This window comes from Schistocerca cancellata, chromosome 5, assembly GCF_023864275.1.
Source record: "Schistocerca cancellata isolate TAMUIC-IGC-003103 chromosome 5, iqSchCanc2.1, whole genome shotgun sequence".
Classification (NCBI taxonomy): domain Eukaryota; kingdom Metazoa; phylum Arthropoda; class Insecta; order Orthoptera; family Acrididae; genus Schistocerca; species Schistocerca cancellata.
This window is the reverse complement of record NC_064630.1, coordinates 375,069,775-375,089,185: the sequence shown is the minus strand read 5'-3', so window position 1 is coordinate 375,089,185 and position 19,411 is coordinate 375,069,775. Positions and strand designations below refer to the sequence as shown.

Genomic DNA, 19,411 nt, shown 5'->3' with positions numbered 1-19,411 from the left:
CCACTTCCCAGCAAATTAGGGACACTGTTGCTCCTGGGGTATCGGCGAGGACCATTCGCAACCGCCTCCATGAAGCTGGGCTACGGTCCCGCACACCGTTAGACCGTCTTCCGCTCATGCCCCAACATCGTGCAGCCCGCCTCCAGTAGTGTCGCGACAGGCGTGAATGGAGGGACGAATGGAGACGTGTCGTCTTCAGCGATGAGAGTCGCTTCTGCCTTGGTGCCAATGATGGTCGTATGCGTGTTTGGCGCCGTGCAGGTGAGCGCCACAATCAGGACTGCATACGACCGAGGCACACAGGGCCAACACCCGGCATCATGGTGTGGGGAGCGATCTCCTACACTGGCTGTACACCACTGGTGATCATCGAGGGGACACTGAATAGTGCACGGTACATCCAAACCGTCATTGAACCCATCGTTCTACCATTCCTAGACCGGCAAGGGAACTTGCTGTTCCAACAGGACAATGCACGTCCGCATGTATCCCGTGCCACCCAACGTGCTCTAGAAGGTGTAAGTTAACTACCCTGGCCAGCAAGATCTCCGGATCTGTCCCCCATTGAGCATGTTTGGGACTGGATGAAGCGTCGTCTCACGCGGTCTGCACGTCCAGCACGAACGCTGGTCCAACTGAGGCGCCAGGTGGAAATGGCATGGCAAGCCATTCCACAGGACTACATCCAGCATCTCTACGATCGTCTCCATGGGAGAATAGCAGCCTGCATTGCTGCGAAAGGTGGATATACACTGTACTAGTGCCGACATTGTGCATGCTCTGTTGCCTGTGTCTATGTGCCTGTGGTTCTGTCAGTGTGATCATGTGATGTATCTGACCCCAGGAATGTGTCAATAAAGTTTCCCCTTCCTGGGACAATGAATTCACGGTGTTCTTATTTCAATTTCCAGGAGTGTATATGCTCTCCAAAATCCACAAACCCAACAATCCAGAATGCCCCACTGTAGCTGGTTATTGTGCCCCCACTGAAAGAATTTTGCCTCTCTCTGGCCAACACCTCTAACCAATTGCCTGTAATCTAGCCTCCCACATCAAAGATACCAACCACTTCCTTCGTCGCCTACCTTTCTCAATCTCCTTCAGATTCCAAATCCACTAGCTCATTCCCCATACACCGTACTAACTTTATCCTAATTCATAACGACTTGACCTTTGATGGAAAATTATACAAACAAATCTGTGGCACAGCCATGGGCACCCACATGCCGACCTGTTTATGAGCCATGTGGATGAGACTTTCCTAGCCTCCCAAAGCACCAGACCCCTGCACTTGTTTGTGTGAATGAATGAATGTGTGTGTGTGTTTCCGTTTCTGAGGAAAGCTCTGAGCAAAAGCTAATCTGTAAGACTCTTTCCTCTTTCCTGCTCCTGTCCTTTTTTTGCTCCCCGATCCCCCCCCCCAATCCATACCCTGCTACCCTTTCCCCTTCCTTGCTCCTCCAGATTGCTGCTTCCATTCCACGTGTCAGTTGAATACGGTCTGAGCTCCTGGAGATGGCGGTCATGTGTGGTTGAAATGTGATTCCTTGTGTGAATGAATATGTGTGTTTCCTTGTGCCTGTCTGCAACTCAACATGTCATCTTTACAGGGAGTAGCAATCTATCTTTTTCTTATTTTCAATCTCTTGATGAAGTGTAGGAACATAGGTTTTGTTGAAAATTAATATAAATATGGACTGACTTGTGACCAGTGGAAGAACTTTGAAGGTACAGAATTTTGATGATGTGACTGAAAATGCTGAACAGACTTCCCTTTCGTAGATAACACTGTAAAATTTATGGAGGAACTTGTTCCAGTTTTCATCAGAGACAAGAGAATTCCATCTATTGCTAGACTTGCATAAAAATTTCTATTTAATGATAAACAACATTCAAGAAACTGACAATAAATGGAAGCTCTACGTACTATGTAAGTAGGAATGCACAGTACAGATCCTGATGAATTCTGAAATGCTCTCTGTGCATAAGATGAAGTGGGGAGATGGAACACAAATGGTTCGCATGTTATCAGTCATTGATAAGCATGGAAAGAGTATTTTTCACCAATAAAAAGAATGAAAACCAAAGAAAGAAGAGACTGAGCACTAGAATGATAATCAGACTTCTATATCCCAAAAGGAGTTTAAGATCTGCACTCTGTTTATTTCCATATTGGCAAAGAATTTCTCCATGTGAGACACCTATATGGATGTTGCAGACAAGGAAATTTAAATTAGTGAGTCAGAATTCTTTCTGTTGTGCGTTGGAGGGGGGCCAACACTGTGTTATTAGAGGAAGCCGAAAGGCACGCGTTTTAGCTCATGCAGGCTGGCGTGAGGTCTGGAACAGGTCAAGGAAATTAGAATTTAGAAAAACGGACATAGTTGGTGGAATACTTAACTTTAATCCATAAATGGTGAACGTCGCTCTTGACTGTACATTATTCACAATATCAACAGTAACTGGTAATGGTGCCTTGCTAGGTCGTAGCAATTGACGTAGCTGAAGGCTATGCTAACTATCGTCTCGGCAAATGAGAGCGTATTTTGTCAGTGAACCATCGCTAGCAAAGTTGGTTGTACAACTGGGGCGAGTGCTAGGAAGTTCCTCTAGACCTGCCGTGTGGCAGCACTCGGTCTGCAATCACTGATAGTGGCGACACGCGGGTCCGACGTATACTAACGGACTGCAGCCGATTTAAAGGCTACCACCTAGCAAGTGTGGTGTCTGGCGGTGACACCACATTCCTCCCCCGCAAATCGGCGTATGGTTGTGGCATAAGGCTTCTGCCCGCCGTGGGGAGGATCCCATGTTGACGTATGTGACGAGGTGGGGAGCCTAACAACAGGCGAGGCTGTGCCACCCGCACCCTGCCATTCGGAACGCGGGGAGCTAGGAAACGCCTGAAAACCTGCTCCAGGGTGCACGCCAACATGCGGTGTATGCGCCCGCAGAGAGGCAGGAGGGGCCGACGGGTCGACCTCCATCGGGCCGGGGCACCCGACGGGCGAAGACGACATATGGTCCGGAGCGGGCAAGAGTTCCATGTCGGAGGACAACTGGTCACGGGAAGCGATCGGCGGTGCGTGACCCAGGGAGGCGCCCGACAGTTGCAGCGGCGCGTCCACTGCAGGTGTCGCCGGCGGGAGAACAGGCGGCGCGTCGCCATGGGGCAAAATGGAAGGCAGCGTCGGTAACACCTGGGGCTGAGGCGAGCCAGTATATGCGTCCCCAGGGCGCTGATCGGACGGCACCATTGCTGAAAGCAGACGGGGAGCGGCAGAACCCGTGCGACGACAGAGGCGCAGCTGATTGAGATGCCGACGCACCTCACCAGAGGCCCCCAAAACCAGATACATAGCACGGCCGAGGCAGCGAAGAATGCGCCCTTCGAGCCAACGCCGTGAACCTCGATAGTGGCCGTAGTAGACAACGTCGCCTGGGGAAAAAGCAGGTGTCTGCGACTGCACAGGAACCTGATGCGGTGGATGTAGCAAAGACATCAAGGTTCGATGAGGGCGACCGTAGAGCAACTCAGCCGGCGAGCGACCATCTCGGGGCTGAGAGCGATACGAGGACAAAAAGAGCAATAACGCGTCCTCCCGAGAATGCGACTCTTTCAACTTCAACATCTGTGACTTTAAAGTCCTGACCAATCATTCAGCAGCACCGTTTGACTGTGGCGAAAACGGTGCGGACGTCAGATGTTGAATACCATTGGCCTTGCAGAATGACTGAAATTCTGCAGACAGGAATTGTGGGCCATTGTCGGAAACAATAGTCTGTGGAAGACCTTCAATGCAAAAGATATAAGATAACGTTTGGATGGTGGCAGATGACATCGTGGAAGACATCCGGACAACAAGAGGAAAATTACTGAATGAATCTACCACAACCAACCATCGAGCATTCCAGAATGGACCAGCAAAATCGATGTGTGACGACCATACAAGAAATCATGAAACTTTGTAACACCAAATACAAGAGCCAATGCTTCTTTCTCGATCTGTGAATAATTTCTTTGCGCAGACGAGAGCAATTTGGACGCAAAGGCAATAGGGTGATCGTGCGATCCATCTTCGTGCGCAAGCACAGCACCGATCCCGAAATCCGATGCATCCACCATCAACAAAAGGGGCTTCTGGGGATCAAATGGCATAAGGCAAGTATTGGAAAGCAACGCCGATTTCAACTGGCGAAAGGCGCGTTCGCATTCTGTCGTCCAGATGAACGGGACACCTTTACGACGTAAGCGATGAAGCAGAGCTGAAATGGAAGAGGCATGGGGAACATAGCGATGATAATAGTTAATTTTGCCCACCACACTCTGTAGCTGCTTCAAATTCTATGGCGAAGGCAAGTCTTGTATGGCACGGAGGTGCTCTGGACTGGGATGTATGCCTTGGGCATTGAGTACATGTCCCAGGTAGGGTAAGTCACGAGCAAAAAACACACATTTGTCCTTCTGCAAGCAAAGACCATTTTGTCGCAAGACCTGAAATAATGTTCTGAGATTGGCTAAATGTTCTTCTTCCATCTTTCGAGAGATCACAATATCGTCCAGATAGTTTGCCACAGTAGGGACCGACGCACAAACGGTTTGTAGATATTGCTGAAACAACGCAGGGGCAGATGCATACCTGAATGGCAGTCATTTGAATCGAAACAAACCAAGATGTGTGTTAACCACCAAAACTCACAGGGATTCTTCGTCCACCGGTATTTGCAAGTACGCATCTGCTAGGTCCAACTTCGAAAAATATTTACCCAGGCACAGTTTGTCGAAAAGATCTTCCGGGCAGGGTAAAGGAAAAGTTGCAGTCACTAGTTTGGATTCACTGTTGCCTTGAAGTCCACACAAAGTCTCAATTTTCTGGATGGTTTTGGCAAAATTACTAAGGATGATGCCCAGAGAGAAGCCTGCACATGTTCAATTACACCTTGTGATTCCAAATCGTGTAATGTTTTTGCGACCCCATCAAGCAATGCGTGGGGAACATTGCGCGCTCTGAAAAATTTCAGTTGCGCGTTTACTTTCAGTTCCAAATGTGCTTTATAGTTCTTAGTGCAACCGAGGCCCAGTGCAAAAATGCCTGAAAATTCTTCACATAGACGAGAAACACTGGCTGAAGGCACAGTCTGGTTCACTGATAGGACCTGATTTACTATAGACAAGTTAAACAACTGAAATAAATCGAAACCAAACAAGTTCACTGCAGAAGAAGAATGAAGGACGTAAAGTGACACAAGTTTTGTTTGTCCCTTGTATGTTGCAAGAAGGCAGCACTGTCCTAACACAGGGGTCTTGTGACCTGAATAGGTAGTTAACTTAACAGTTGCGGCACGCAACGGAGGTGTGCCCAGCAGTTTGTAAGTGTCTTGATTGATCAGTGAAACTGCAGCCCCGGTATCAAGCTGGAATGGTATCACTTTGCCATTAATGTCCAAGTCCACAAAAAGTTTATTGCCCTGCTGATGACAAGAGCGACTGTCTCGTGCAACGTGAACTGACACTGGTACAAAATCACTTGCGACTTGACGGGAGCTCCTGCGATGTCGACGCACACTATTAGTGGGATGAACACAGTCACTGTTAGACAGAATGGTACTGGGCGGAGTGGAATTGACTATATGAATCTCCATGGGCGAAGTTTTGTGAGCCTGAGTATCCTTGGTTCTGTTCCGATTCCGGCGCGAAGCAAAGGGCCTGGAATGATTTTGAGTTTTCGATCTGAGCTTTTTCTGGAAAACACTTTGAATATGTCCTTTTTTATTACAGTAAAAGCAAATAGCTTGGCGTGATGGGCAATTCTCACGCGAATGTCTAGTAGCACACCGCGGGCATGATTTTAGCACTGCATTTGCTTGCCGGCGTGGTACACGTGGCTGAAAGCCTGGCGGCAGCAGTGCGGCCAGGAGTGAGGACTGTTTACTGTTCCGTGCAGCTCGCCTGGTGGGCCGGTTAACCTGACACACGGGTGGCTAAGTTTCAATTGATTCCTGAGCAAAGTCAAGTGTGTCCTGCCGATCCAATATGTCCATTACTCATTGAAGGGAGGGATTGACTAGTTTCAAAATCTGTTCCCTTATACGAACTCCCGAAATGTTCTGTGCAATTGCATCACGTACCATAATATCTGAATAAGGGAGTCCACTTTGACACTCAAAAGCACAATCCCTAGTAAGGCCTTGCAAGGTTGCAACCCACTCCCTATTAGTCTGGCCTGCCGTACGTTTTGTGCGAAAGAAGGTATACCCTTTGGCTACTACATTGACTGATTCTTTGAAATATGCATCTAATGCAGACAAAATTTCGTCGTAGGACAGAGTTGCTACGTCGCGTTGGGGAAATAATTTGACTATCACACGGTACGTGGTCACCCCGACGGAAGATAACAAAAAAGGCTGCCGCTCGTTACCTTGAATTCTGTAGGCAGCAAGATGGAATCCAAATTGGCGTGACCACTCCGTCCAGCTTTCCAGTGCAGCATCAAAAGGACAAAAAGTTGGTGCAACTGCGTGTTGTGGCTGCGTTAGTGGTGGAGCGGCGGCTGCCGCATCGTTTTGCATTGCATGTTGACCCTGGACGAGCTGTCCAAGGGCACCCAGTAATGCCTGCATTTGCTGATTCTGTAAGCGATAAAATTCGGACAGTACATCTGGAGATGGTGGCGAAGCCATTACACAAGTAAATCAGGGCAGTATAGTTACGAATGTGGTATTGCCTCGTCGCCAATGTTGTGGGTTGGCAGGAGAGCCAACACCGTGTTATTAGAGGAAGCCGAAAGGAACGCGTTTTAGCTCACGCAGGCTGGCGTGAGGTCTGGAACAGGTCAAGAAAATTAGAATTTAGAAAAACGGACATAGCTGGTGGAATACTTAACTTTAATCCATAAATGGTGAACATTGCTCTTGACTGTACATTATTCACAATATCAATAGTAACTGAACATGGCGCCTTGCTAGGTCGTAGCAAATGACGTAGCTGAAGGCTATGCTAACTATCATCTCAGCAAATGAGAGCGTATTTTGTCAGTGAACCATCACTAGCAAATTCGGTTGTACAACTGGGGCGAGTGCTAGGAAGTCTCTCTAGACCTGCCGTGTGGCGGCGCTCGGTCTGCAGTCACTGATAGTGGCGACACACGGGTCCGACGTATACTAACGGACCACGGCTGATTTAAAGGCTACCACCTAGGAAGTGTGGTGTCTGGCGGTGACACCACACTTTCTTCCCAGTATGAGTGAAATTCTTCATTCTAAAGTCTCTTAAAGTCTTCCAAGATGCAAATGAAAAGGAGTGGAGATAAGCCACTGCCTCGTCTAAGAACTGTATTTATTTTTAAAGCTTAGGATACCACACCCATAAATTTTATGAAATTGTGTTTTTAAGTGTTTCGTGGATAAGATTTCCCAATTTAGATTTAACTCCAAATTCATGGATGACTTTATTTGGTGTTTCTCTATTGACAAGGTCAAAAGCTTTTTTAAAATCAATAAATGTTGTATGTCTTTGGAGTTCATTCATCTGTTATTAATAATGGACTTCAGATTGAAAATATAATTGAAGCAGGATCTCCCTTTCTAAAACCACCTTTATATTCGCCTAGTTAACTCTCAAGCATGGATTATACCCTGATTCAATAATATTCTTGAGAATGTTTTATAAGCAATTGGTAAAAGAATTATATCTCTATAATCATCAACGTCTAGCTTGCTTGTTACTCTTCTTCTGCAGTAGTTGTATTAGGGCCACACTATATTCCTCGGGGATCTTTTTGGTTTGGACCACTTTAAGAAATAAAGTGTAATGGTGACTTCCTCACTCACTTCATTATTTTTTAGAGATTTCATTGCTACTCTACTTCCTTAACTATAAGTGGGGAATCAGTTTCTAGGTTTTCATTAATCTCTGGGAGTTCTAATCCATGTCTTTCTAATCCATGTGTTCTGGAAAGTTTTTAAAGTATTTTGAATGTATTTCAGAGTTCTTGTTATTGTTAAAGACAATTTTGTATTTACATCTCTGAAGCAAATATTCAGTGCTGGATAGCTGTTTAGATTGTTTTTCAAGATCTGACAGAAATTTTGTATATTATTCTTTATGCAATACTCCTGCAATTTCCATTAGTTTTGATTTTTCAACAGATCCTTTACTACTCCTTATTATTCTTGTTTTTCTTTTCTGTGTAATTTAAGAAAGTTGTCTGCTGTTTTGTAGTGTTGTGTTTGAATATTCTGAGGGAATAGACATTTCAGTTTTCTCTAAATTATTGTATTTCGTACCTCTGTGATCAGTTTTAAATTTATAATTTCTCAAAGTTAACAACAAATGTTTTCTATTTCTAATGCTGTTAGGCTGTCATTGTGTGAGGTAATGGTTACACACTAATCCCACTTCTCCTCACAATAGTCTGTGTCCAGGGCAGCGGTAATTCCTTCCACTTTCCACTCCATCCCATGGGAGTCTGCTCCTTTCACCATTCTCTGATGGGGCAAAACAAAAAATAGCAAATTACACCATATTTTGCTGGAAACACAGAGCTTCTGTGCTGAAAAAGTGTGTCGAAGGAAATCACAAGACAGGCTGACATGATGATCACCAATAGACAAATACAATGACATAGTTGGCTTTTCTTCCAAATGTGAGTTAATGTGGGAAAACTTATATCCTTGATCTATAAAAATGTGTAACTATCATTATATATGTAACTGTGGTGTTACTTTTATCTTCTCTTCTGAATGACATAAGGGTGCCACTCATGAATGGGGGTAAGGAAATATTAAATTCATATGAAGCCTTAGATGTGTTATATATATTTTGAAATATATACTTTAAACATATGTAGGGGCCTATCCTTTTATCACCTTGTTATTTTCATGATTTGAACAAATAGAATTTGTATAGAATATTATGCTTATATTTAATAAACTTGTATACATGTTTATGTACTCTAAACTGAGTCCACTGGTACTACTGAGTTGATAGATATTGGCAAAACAAAGGATATGTGCAGAAAGATATATGTGTTTTAGGTGATGTGCAAATTTGTGAGCTGGTCCAGCAAATAGCTGAAGGCAGGTATTTGGATTCAAACAGCAAGAGAGTGGCATAACTTGGAGGAGCTGCATCAGTACCTACTACATACACTCCTGGAAATTGAAATAAGAACACCGTGAATTCATTGTCCCAGGAAGGGGAACCTTTATTGACACATTCCTGGGGTCAGATACATCACATGATCACACTGACAGAACCACAGGCACATAGACACAGGCAACAGAGCATGCACAATGTCGGCACTAGTACAGTGTATATCCACCTTTCGCAGCGATGCAGGCTGCTATTCTCCCATGGAGACGATCGTAGAGATGCTGGATGTAGTCCTGTGGAACGGCTTGTCATGCCATTTCCACCTGGCGCCTCAGTTGGACCAGCGTTCGTGCTGGACGTGCAGACCGCGTGAGACGACGCTTCATCCAGTCCCAAACATGCTCAATGGGGGACAGATCCGGAGATCTTGCTGGCCAGGGTAGTTGACTTACACCTTCTAGAGCACGTTGGGTGGCACGGGATACATGCGGACGTGCATTGTCCTGTTGGAACAGCAAGTTCCCTTGCCGGTCTAGGAATGGTAGAACGATGGGTTCGATGACGGTTTGGATGTACCGTGCACTATTCAGTGTCCCCTCGACGATCACCAGTGGTGTACGGCCAGTGTAGGAGATCGCTCCCCACACCATGATGCCGGGTGTTGGCCCTGTGTGCCTCGGTCGTATGCAGTCCTGATTGTGGCGCTCACCTGCACGGCGCCAAACACGCATACGACCATCATTGGCACCAAGGCAGAAGCGACTCTCATCGCTGAAGACGACACGTCTCCATTCGTCCCTCCATTCACGCCTGTCGCGACACCACTGGAGGCGGGCTGCACGATGTTGGGGCGTGAGCGGAAGACGGCCTAGCGGTGTGCGGGACCGTAGCCCAGCTTCATGGAGACGGTTGCGAATGGTCCTCGCTGATACCCCAGGAGCAACAGTGTCACTAATTTGCTGGGAAGTGGCGGTGCGGTCCCCTACGGCACTGCGTAGGATCCTACGGTCTTGGCGTGCATCCGTGCGTCGCTGCGGTCCGGTCCCAGGTCGACGGGCACGTGCACCTTCCACCGACCACTGGCGACAACATCGATGTACTGTGGAGACCTCATGCCCCACGTGTTGAGCAATTCGGCGGTATGTCCACCCGGCCTCCCGCATGCCCACTATACGCCCTCGCTCAAAGTCCGTCAACTGCACATACGGTTCACGTCCCCGCTGTCGCGGCATGCTACCAGTGTTAAAGACTGCGATGGAGCTCCGTATGCCACGGCAAACTGGCTGACACTGACGGAGGCGGTGCACAAATGCTGCGCAGCTAGCGCCATTCGACGGCCAACACCGCGGTTCCTGGTGTGTCCGCTGTGCCGTGCGTGTGATCATTGCTTGTACAGCCCTCTCGCAGTGTCCGGAGCAAGTATGGTGGGTCTGACACACCGGTGTCAATGTGTTTTTTTTTCCATTTCCAGGAGTGTATGCATAGGTGCAGCGGTAGAAAATGAGGGACTTGTATATGTGGACAATTTTCCTAAGATTTAGTCCAGTAACTGATACTGCTTACTGTGCTATTAAAAATGATATTCCTTTGTTTGCTTCGAGTATCCCTATTAAATTATTTATTACCACAATCTGAAATAACATTTTAGCCACTGTTCGGTGGTTACATCTACATTTACGTGACGTTCACATTTAAGTGCCTAGAAGATTCATCGAATCGCTCTCACATTATTTCTCTGCAGTTCCACTCTCAAACAGCACACAGGAAATACGAACACTTAAATCTTTCTGTGCGAGCCCCTGAGTTCTCTAATTTTATTGTGATGATGATTTTTCCCTATGTACGTGGGTGTCAACAAAATGTTTTTGCAATTGGAAGAGAATGTTGTGCATTGAAATTTCATGAAAAGATCTCATTGCAATGAATAATGCCTTCTTTTTAATGATTGCCACCTTAACTCACATATCATATCCATGAAACTATCTCCTCTATTTTGCAATAATACAAAATAAGCTGTCCTTCTTTGAACTTTTTTGCAAGTTCTCCACTAACTCTATCTGTAAGGATAATACAGTGCCATACAGAAATACTCTAGCAAAGGACAGAGAAGCACAGTGTAGGCAATCTCTTTAGCAGATTTGTTGCATATTCTTAGTGTTCTGCCACTAAAACACAGTCTTTGTTTCAACTTGGCTACAACAGTGTCTATGAGGTTGTTCCAATCCAAGTTGTTTATAATTGTAATCCCTTAATATTTAGTTGAATTGACAGCATTTAGATTTGTCTGATTTATCATGTAACTGAAATGTAATGGATTCCTTTCAGTACTCATGTGGATTACCTTACACTTTTGATTATTTAGGTCCAATTGCCACTTCTTACACCATACGATATCTTGTCTAAATCATTTTGCAACTGATTTTGATCTTCTGATGACTTTACTAGACAGTAAATGAGGCATCAACTGCAAACAATCTAATAGGACTGCTCAGATTGTCTCTTAAATCATTACTGTCAGTTACTACAAGCTATGATCTTTTGTTCAAGGACATAGTACAGGGTGTCCGAAAAGTCTTTCCCTGATTACGTAAAGTGATAACTCAGGCTAGAAGTAAGATACAAATATGAAACTTGTGTCGAACTGTTTACAACTATCAAAGTTTTTTTCTGTTTTAGGTTCGCAGTACATAAGTAGTGGATGAGGTGCAGTGCCCAAGAAGCCATGTTAACCAATCAGGATAAGGCACAGTGTGTCCTGTGGTACCATGAGACACGATCACCAACCTCAGTGCAGAGACACTTCCAGACAACATTTGGAAGGAATACACATGATGTCAAGAGTATTAAAGCGTGGTATGAGAGTTTCAATAACACAGGATCGGTTGCTGACCTTCTGAGGTCTGGTCGACCAAGAATCTCAGCAGGCAGGGTGGAAGCTCGAAGGCAGTCTTTCCTGCGAAGTCCGAAGAAATCAGTGCTCAGGGCCTCACGCGAATTAAAGATGCCAAAAAGCTCTCTCCATGACATTTTACACAAACGCTTATTGTTCCGTGCATACAAAGTGCAAATCGGTCAGGCCTTGTTGCCCAATGACAGTACACGTTGATATGACTTTGTGGTCGAAATGCTATCACGTATTGAGGACGATGATGGTTATCTCAGACGAATTGCCTTTTCCGATGAAGCTACATTTTTTGTCAGTGGAGTAGTGAATCGTCATAATGTGTGCATTTGGGGTTCACAACCCCCTGGCGAGGTCATGGAGTGCACCAGAGTCAGTCCAAAGGTGAATGTTTGGTGTGCGCTATTGCATGATCGAATTATCGGGCCATTCTTCTTCGCTGAGGCTACTGTCACATCTGCAGTGTATCTGGACATGTTGCAACTGTATGCTGTTCCTCAGCTGCTTCAGTATCACCCTGATGTCTTGTTTCAGCAAGATGGTGCACTGCCTCATTGGGGTTTGGACGTCCGTGCCTATCTCGATATGACCTTTCCTGGGCGATGGATTGGTCATGATGGGCCAACAGTTTGGCCTCCACGCTCTCCTGACATAACCCCATTAGACTTCTTTTTATGGGGTTATGTCAAGAACACATGTACCAGATCTTGAAACCGTGCGGCAACGGATAACCACAATTGTTGAATCGATCCCTCCAGTGATGTTGACTAATGTGTGGACAGAAATTGAATATCGCCTAGATGTGCTACGTGCTACCAAGGGTGCTCATGAGGAAGTTTGCTGATGTGATGTGTGAAAAAAACTTTGATAGTTTGTAAACAATTAGACACCAGTTTCATATTTGTATCTTACTTCTAGCCTGAGTTATCAATTTATGTACTCAGGGAAAGACTTTTCGGACACCCTGTATAATTATCATTTATAATTCCAGGTAAGCTACTTTGACTGCTGTTATTTTACAGTAGCCCTATTTCAGCTGAATTCCCATAATCATGTTATCTGTAGCAAATGGTACATAATTTTAAACAGTGGAAAATCCAGGATGGAATATAACAATATTGTGAAAAAGATAGTTGCTACTCACCATATAGCAGAGACGCTGAGTTGCAAAAGGCACAGCAAAAAGAGTGTCAGAAAGTTAGCTTTCAGCCAACAAGGTCTTTGTCACAAATAGACCACACACACACACACACACACACACACACACACACACACACACACACACGCGCGCGCGCATGAACATAGGCTCTGGAAGCTGGAGGCAGACTGTGAGCAGCAACACATTCTGGGAGAGGCAGCTGGGTGGGGTAAGGAGGAGGCTAGAGCAGGAAGGAAGATGAGATAGCAGCGTAGGGGTGGGGGAAAGTAAAGTAAAGTAAAGTAAAGTAAAGCACTTGCTGCTGGGAGCTTGCAGGGACAGGGTGGAGAGTAGGGTGGCTAGATGCTGTCTGGAGGATAGATGGAGGTAGGAGACAAGAGGCTGGGGGAGGGAGGGGGGTTAGCAGAAACAAGTAAAAAGACTGGATGTGTTGGTAGAATAGAGGTCTGTGTAGTGCTGGGCTGGAAAAAGGGAAGGGGGTTGATGAGTAAGGCCAATGACAAATGATGGTTGAGGCAAGGATGGTTATGGGAATGTAGGATCTATTGCAGGGAGAGTTCCCATCTGTGCAATTCAGAAAAGCTGGTATTGGTGGGAAGGACCCAGATGGCACAGGCTGTGAAGCAGTCATTGAAATGAACATTGTGTTGGGTAGCGTGCTCAGCAACAGGGTCGTTCAATTATTTCTTTGGCACAATTTGTTGGTGGCAATTCACGTGGACAGACAGCTTGTTGTTTGTCTTGCCCATGTAGAATGCAGCACAGTGGTTGAAACTGAGCTTTTAGATCACATGACTGGTCTCATAGGTAGCCCTGCCTTTGATGGGATAGGTGATGTTTGTAACCGGACTGGAGTATGTGGTGGTGGGAGCATGTATGGGACAGGTCTTGCATCTAGAGCTATTAGAGGGATATGAGCCATGAGCCAAGGTGTTGGGAGCAGGGGTTATGTAGGGACGGGTGAGGATATTGTTTAGGTTCAGTGGGCAGTGTAATGCCACTGTGGGATGGGTGGGAAGGATAGTGAGTAGGACACTTCTCATTTCAGGGCACAACAAGAGGTAGTCGAAACCCTGGTGGAGAACTTCAGTTGGTCCAGTCCTGAGTCACGGGGGAATGCTCCTCTGCGACCGGACAGTGGGACTTTGGGAGTTGTTGGGTGACTGGAAAAATAAGGTACAGGAGATCCGTTTTTGTACAAGGCTGAGTGGGTAATTATCATCTGCAAAAGACCACAGTGAGGTCCTCAATATATTTCTTGTCACTACAGATGCGACGGCCACAGGTGGCTAGGCTGTATGGAAGGGACTTCTTGGTATGGAGTGGGTTGCACCTGTCGAAGTGGAAGTATTGCTGGTAGCTGGTAGGTTTCATATGAACATAGGTATTGATATAGCCATGTTTAAGGTGGAGGTCAACATCAAGAAAGGTGGCTCGATGGGTGAAGTAGGATCACGTGAAGCAAATGAGGGAGAAGGTGTTGAGGTTTTAGAAGAACATGGATAGGGTCTCCTCACCATTGATCCAAATCACGAAGATGTCATCAGTGCATCTGAACCAGATGAGAAGATTGGGATTCTGGGTGTTTAGTTATGATTCCTCTATATGACCCATGAATACGTTGGCATATGGTGGTGCCATGTGGATGCCCACAGCCACATCCCAGATTTACATGGCAACTATGAAGGAGGTGGTTGGTTTGGAGTGTGTTGGGTGTTGGGAAATGTTTTGTTCAATAGTAATAAGGACATGTGCAGTAGGAACGTTAGTGCAGAGGGAGGTGGCATCAATAGTGACAAGCAGGAACAGGAACTGTGGAGGAGTTGGTGGTGGAAATGGTTGGTATCTTTTATATAGGAAGGTAGGTTGCGGGTAGCAGCTGGAGGTGCTGGTCTATGAGAGCAGAGATTCTCTCAGTAGGGGCACAGCACCCGCGACAGTGGGGTGTCCAGGGTGGTTGAGTTTATGGACTTCAGGAAGCATGTACAAGGTAGGAGTGTACGGAGAGGTAGGGGTGAGGAGAGAGATGGACTCTGAGGAGAGGTTCTGGGATAGGCGTAAGGATTTGAGGAGAGACTGGAAATCCTGCTGGATTTCTGGAATGGAGTCACTAGGGTTTGTAGGTGGATGAATCTGACAGCTGTCAGGTAATCCTTGCAGTTCAAAATGAAAGTGGTGGACCCTTTGTCAGCAGGCAGGATTATAAGGTCTGGATATTTCTGTGGATGTAAGTTTAGTTTGCACAACCCTACCAATCAGACTCAACCAATGATCAGTGTTGAACCCTGCCTCCATCCAACCATGATCCACCCCCACAGCCCCCAAATCATCTCCTATTGACTTCACAGAATTTCTTAGCCTCAAACTTACCTCACCATTATTCCCCAAATCCCTCAATGTGCAAACTAACCTTACATCTACAGTGAGATCTGCAATCCACTGCCTAAAAACTGATCCCGACCTTATAATCCGATATGCTGATACAGGCTCCACCACTGTTGTTGAACCACTAACATAACCTTGGAAAAGGGCTCTGCCAAATGTCTGTTTCATCCACATACAAACCCTGTCACAGTGACAGCATTCCAGAAATCCAGCAGGATCTCCAGTCTCTCCTCAAAACCTTACACCCATGCCAAACCTCTCCCTGGAGTCCATCTCTATCCTCACCTCTACCACTCCCTGCACTACTACATTCTACACGCTTCCTAAAGTTCATAAAACTAACCACCACCCAGGACACCCCATTGTGGCTGGTTACTGTGCCCCTACTGAGAGAATATCTGCTCTTGTAGACCAACACCTTCATCATATTACTTGCTACCTACCCTCCATATAAAAGATACCAACAATTTCCACTGCCGACTCCTCCACAGTTCCTGTTCCTGCTTGTCACAATTGTTGCCACCTCCCTCTACACTAACATTCCTATTGGACATGCCCTTATTACTATTGAACAAAACATTTCCCAACACCCAACACATTCCAAACCAACCACCTCCTTCATAGTTGCCATGACCAACTATATCCTCACCCACTATTAGTTCATCTTTGAAGACATTACCTACAAACAAATCTGGGATGTGGCTGTGGGCATCCACATGACACCATCTTATGCCAACGTATTCATGAGCCATATAGAGGAATCCTACCTAAACACCCAAATCACAATCTCCTCATCTGGTTCAGATGCACTGATGACATCTTCGTGATCTGGATCAACAGTGAGGACACCCTATCCAAGTTCTAGAACCTCAACACCTTCTCCCTCATTTGCTTAACGTGATCCTACTCAACCCATCGAGCCACCTTCCTTGATTTTGACCTCCACCTCAAACATGGCAATATCAATACCTCTGTCCATATCAAACCTACCAACCACCAGCAATACATCCACTTCGACAGCTGCAACACATTCCATACTACGAAGTCCCTTCCATATATCATAGCCACCTATGGCTGTCGCATCTGTAGTGACAAGCGGTCCCTCTCGAAATATATTGAGGGTCTCACTGAGATCTTTGCAGATCATAATTATCCACTCAGCCTTGTACAAAAACGGATCTCCTGTGCCTTACTTTTCCAGTCACCCAAGAACTCCCAAAGTCCCACTGTCCGGTCGCAGAGGAGCATTCCCCTCGTGACTCAGGACTGGACCAACTGAAATATATTCTCAGCTGGGGCTTTGACTACCTCCCGTTGTGCCCTGAAATGAGAACTATCATACCCACTATCTTTCCCACCCTTCCCACAGTCGTATTCTGCTACCCACCAAACCTAAACAATATCCTCATCCATCCCTACACAATCCCTGATCCCAACCCCTTGGCTCATGGCTCATATCCCTCTAATAGACCTAGATGCAAGACCTGTCCCATACATGCTCCCACCACCATGTACTTCAGTCTGGTCACAAACATCACCTATCCCATCAAAGGCAGGGCTACCTGTGAAACCAGTCATGTGTCTACAAGCTAAGCTGCAACCACTGTGCTGCATTCTGCATGGGCATGACCATCAACCCTGTCCGCCTGAATGGCCACCAACAAACTGTGGCCAAGAAATAATTGGACCACTGTGTTGCTGAGCATGCTGCCTAACACGATGTTCTTCATTTCAATGACTATTTCACAGCCTGGATCCTTCCCACCACACCAGCTTTTCTGAATTGCACAAGTGGGAAGTCTTCCTGCAGTATACAGGGTGATCAAAAAGTCAGTATAAATTTGAAAACTGAATAAATCACGGAATAATGTAGATAGAGAGGTACAAATTGACACACATGCCTGGAAAGATATGGGATTTTATTAGATAAAAAAAAAATACAAAAGTTCAAAAAAGTCCGACAGATGGTGCTTCATCTGATCAGAATAGCAGTAATTAGCATAACAAAGTAAGACAAAGCAAAGATGATGTTCTTTACAGGAAATGCTCAGTACATCCACCATCATTCCTCAACAATAGCTGTAGTTGAGGAATAATGTTGTGAAAAGCCCTGTAAAGCATGTCCGGAGTTATGGTGAGGCATTTGCGTCAGATGTTGTCTTTCAGCATCCCTAGAGATGTCAGTTGATCATGATACACTTACGACTTCAGGTAACCCCAAAGCCAATAATTGCACGGACTGAGGTCTGGGGACCTGGGAGGTGAAAGTGGCGGCTGAGCACACGATCATCACGAAACGACGCGCGCAAGAGATCTTTCACGCATCTAGCAATATGGGGTGGAGCGCCATCCTGCATGAAAATCATACGTTCCAGCAGATGTTAATCAGCCAGGCTGGGGATGATGCGATTCTGTAACATATTGGCGTACCTCTCACCCGTCACAGTAGCAGTTACACAAATTGTCATGCGCAGTCACTGACATTTTGCTGTCCAGCGCCATCTGTCGGACATTTTGTGTACTTTTTTTTCCAAATAAAACCCCATGTCATTCCAAGCATGTGTGTCAATTTTTACCTCTCTATCTACATTATTCCGTGGTTTATTAAGTTTTCAAATTTATACTGACTTTTTGATCACCCGGTATATGCTACATCCCTGTAACCCTCCTTGGCTCAACCATCGTTAGTCATTGTCCTTACCCATCTAACCCCTTCCCTGTTCCCATTCCAGCACTACACAGCTCTCTATTCCACCAATACTCCCAGTCTTTTACTTGCCTCCTTTTCCACTACCTGCCCTCTCTCCCCTGCCCTCCTAACCTGCTGACCATACCTAGCTGCCCTACTCTCCACCTCATCCCTGCAAGCTCACAGCAGAACTTTACTGACCCCTTCCCCTACCCTGCTATCCCTTCCTCCCCCCTGCGCCAGCGTCCTCTTTACCACACCTTGTGTGTGTGTGTGTGTGTGTGTGTGTGTGTGTGTGTGTGATGTCTATTTTTGACAAAGGGCTTGCTGACTGAAAGCTAACTTTCTGACAGTCTTTTTGTTGTGCCTTTTGTGACTCAGCATCTCCGCTATATGATGAGTAGCAAATATCCTTTCGATAACATTGGTACATGGTTTTGGTACATTATTTTTAATTTTGTAGGTAATTATTAAATGCATTTCACTATTACACATTCTTACATACATCTGATGGTTTTCACAACTGAATAAAGTAATAAGTCAGATAAGGTGATAACCAATCATTATTACTACAATAACACCAACGGAATATAACTAACGAGCAAATAATCAATGACAGAACTGCCCGTATCACATGGATGTGAGAACCATCAGATGTACATAAAAGTGTGCAATAATGGAACTCATTTAGTAATTGCCTATAAAATTAGTAATAATGTACCAAAATTATATACCATTTACTTACAAATAACCTGGTGATGGAAATTCAGCTGAAATAAGGCTGTTGTAAAATAAAAGGATTCCAACTTAGCAACGTACTTCGAATTATAATTATACAATGTCCTTAAAAGACATATACTGTGCATCAGGTGCAGAAGAATGTAAATTATGACGTTTCTGACAGGATATTACAGGTCCACTCACACAACTGAGAGGTTACTCTGTAGGCATGGAACTTAATTAGAAGTTGCTTGTGACGATCTGTGTCAAAAGCTTTCTGGAAATCTACATATATGTGATCAATTTGAGATGCACTGTCTATAGCATCCATTACTTTATGAGACCAAAGAGCTATTTGTGAATCCACACTGGCTACATGTCAATAGATCATTTTCTTAGAAGTCATTCTGATGTTCTAACAAAGTGTATGTTCCAAAATCCTACTGCAAATTGATTGCAATG

The 19,411-nt window shown here is 45.4% G+C and overlaps 1 protein-coding gene across 1 annotated transcript in view; it reads right to left on the bottom strand.

The window, feature by feature from the left end:
- The window catches only part of LOC126187836 (uncharacterized), an 85,622-nt gene extending 79,061 nt beyond the window's left edge, over positions 1-6,561 (bottom strand). The window contains exon 1 of the mRNA XM_049929139.1: positions 6,420-6,561. Coding sequence (XP_049785096.1) covers positions 6,420-6,491 — 72 coding nt within the window. The 5' untranslated portion in view covers positions 6,492-6,561. The remainder of the gene's footprint in view (positions 1-6,419) is intronic.
- Between the last annotated feature and the right edge of the window lie 12,850 nt (positions 6,562-19,411).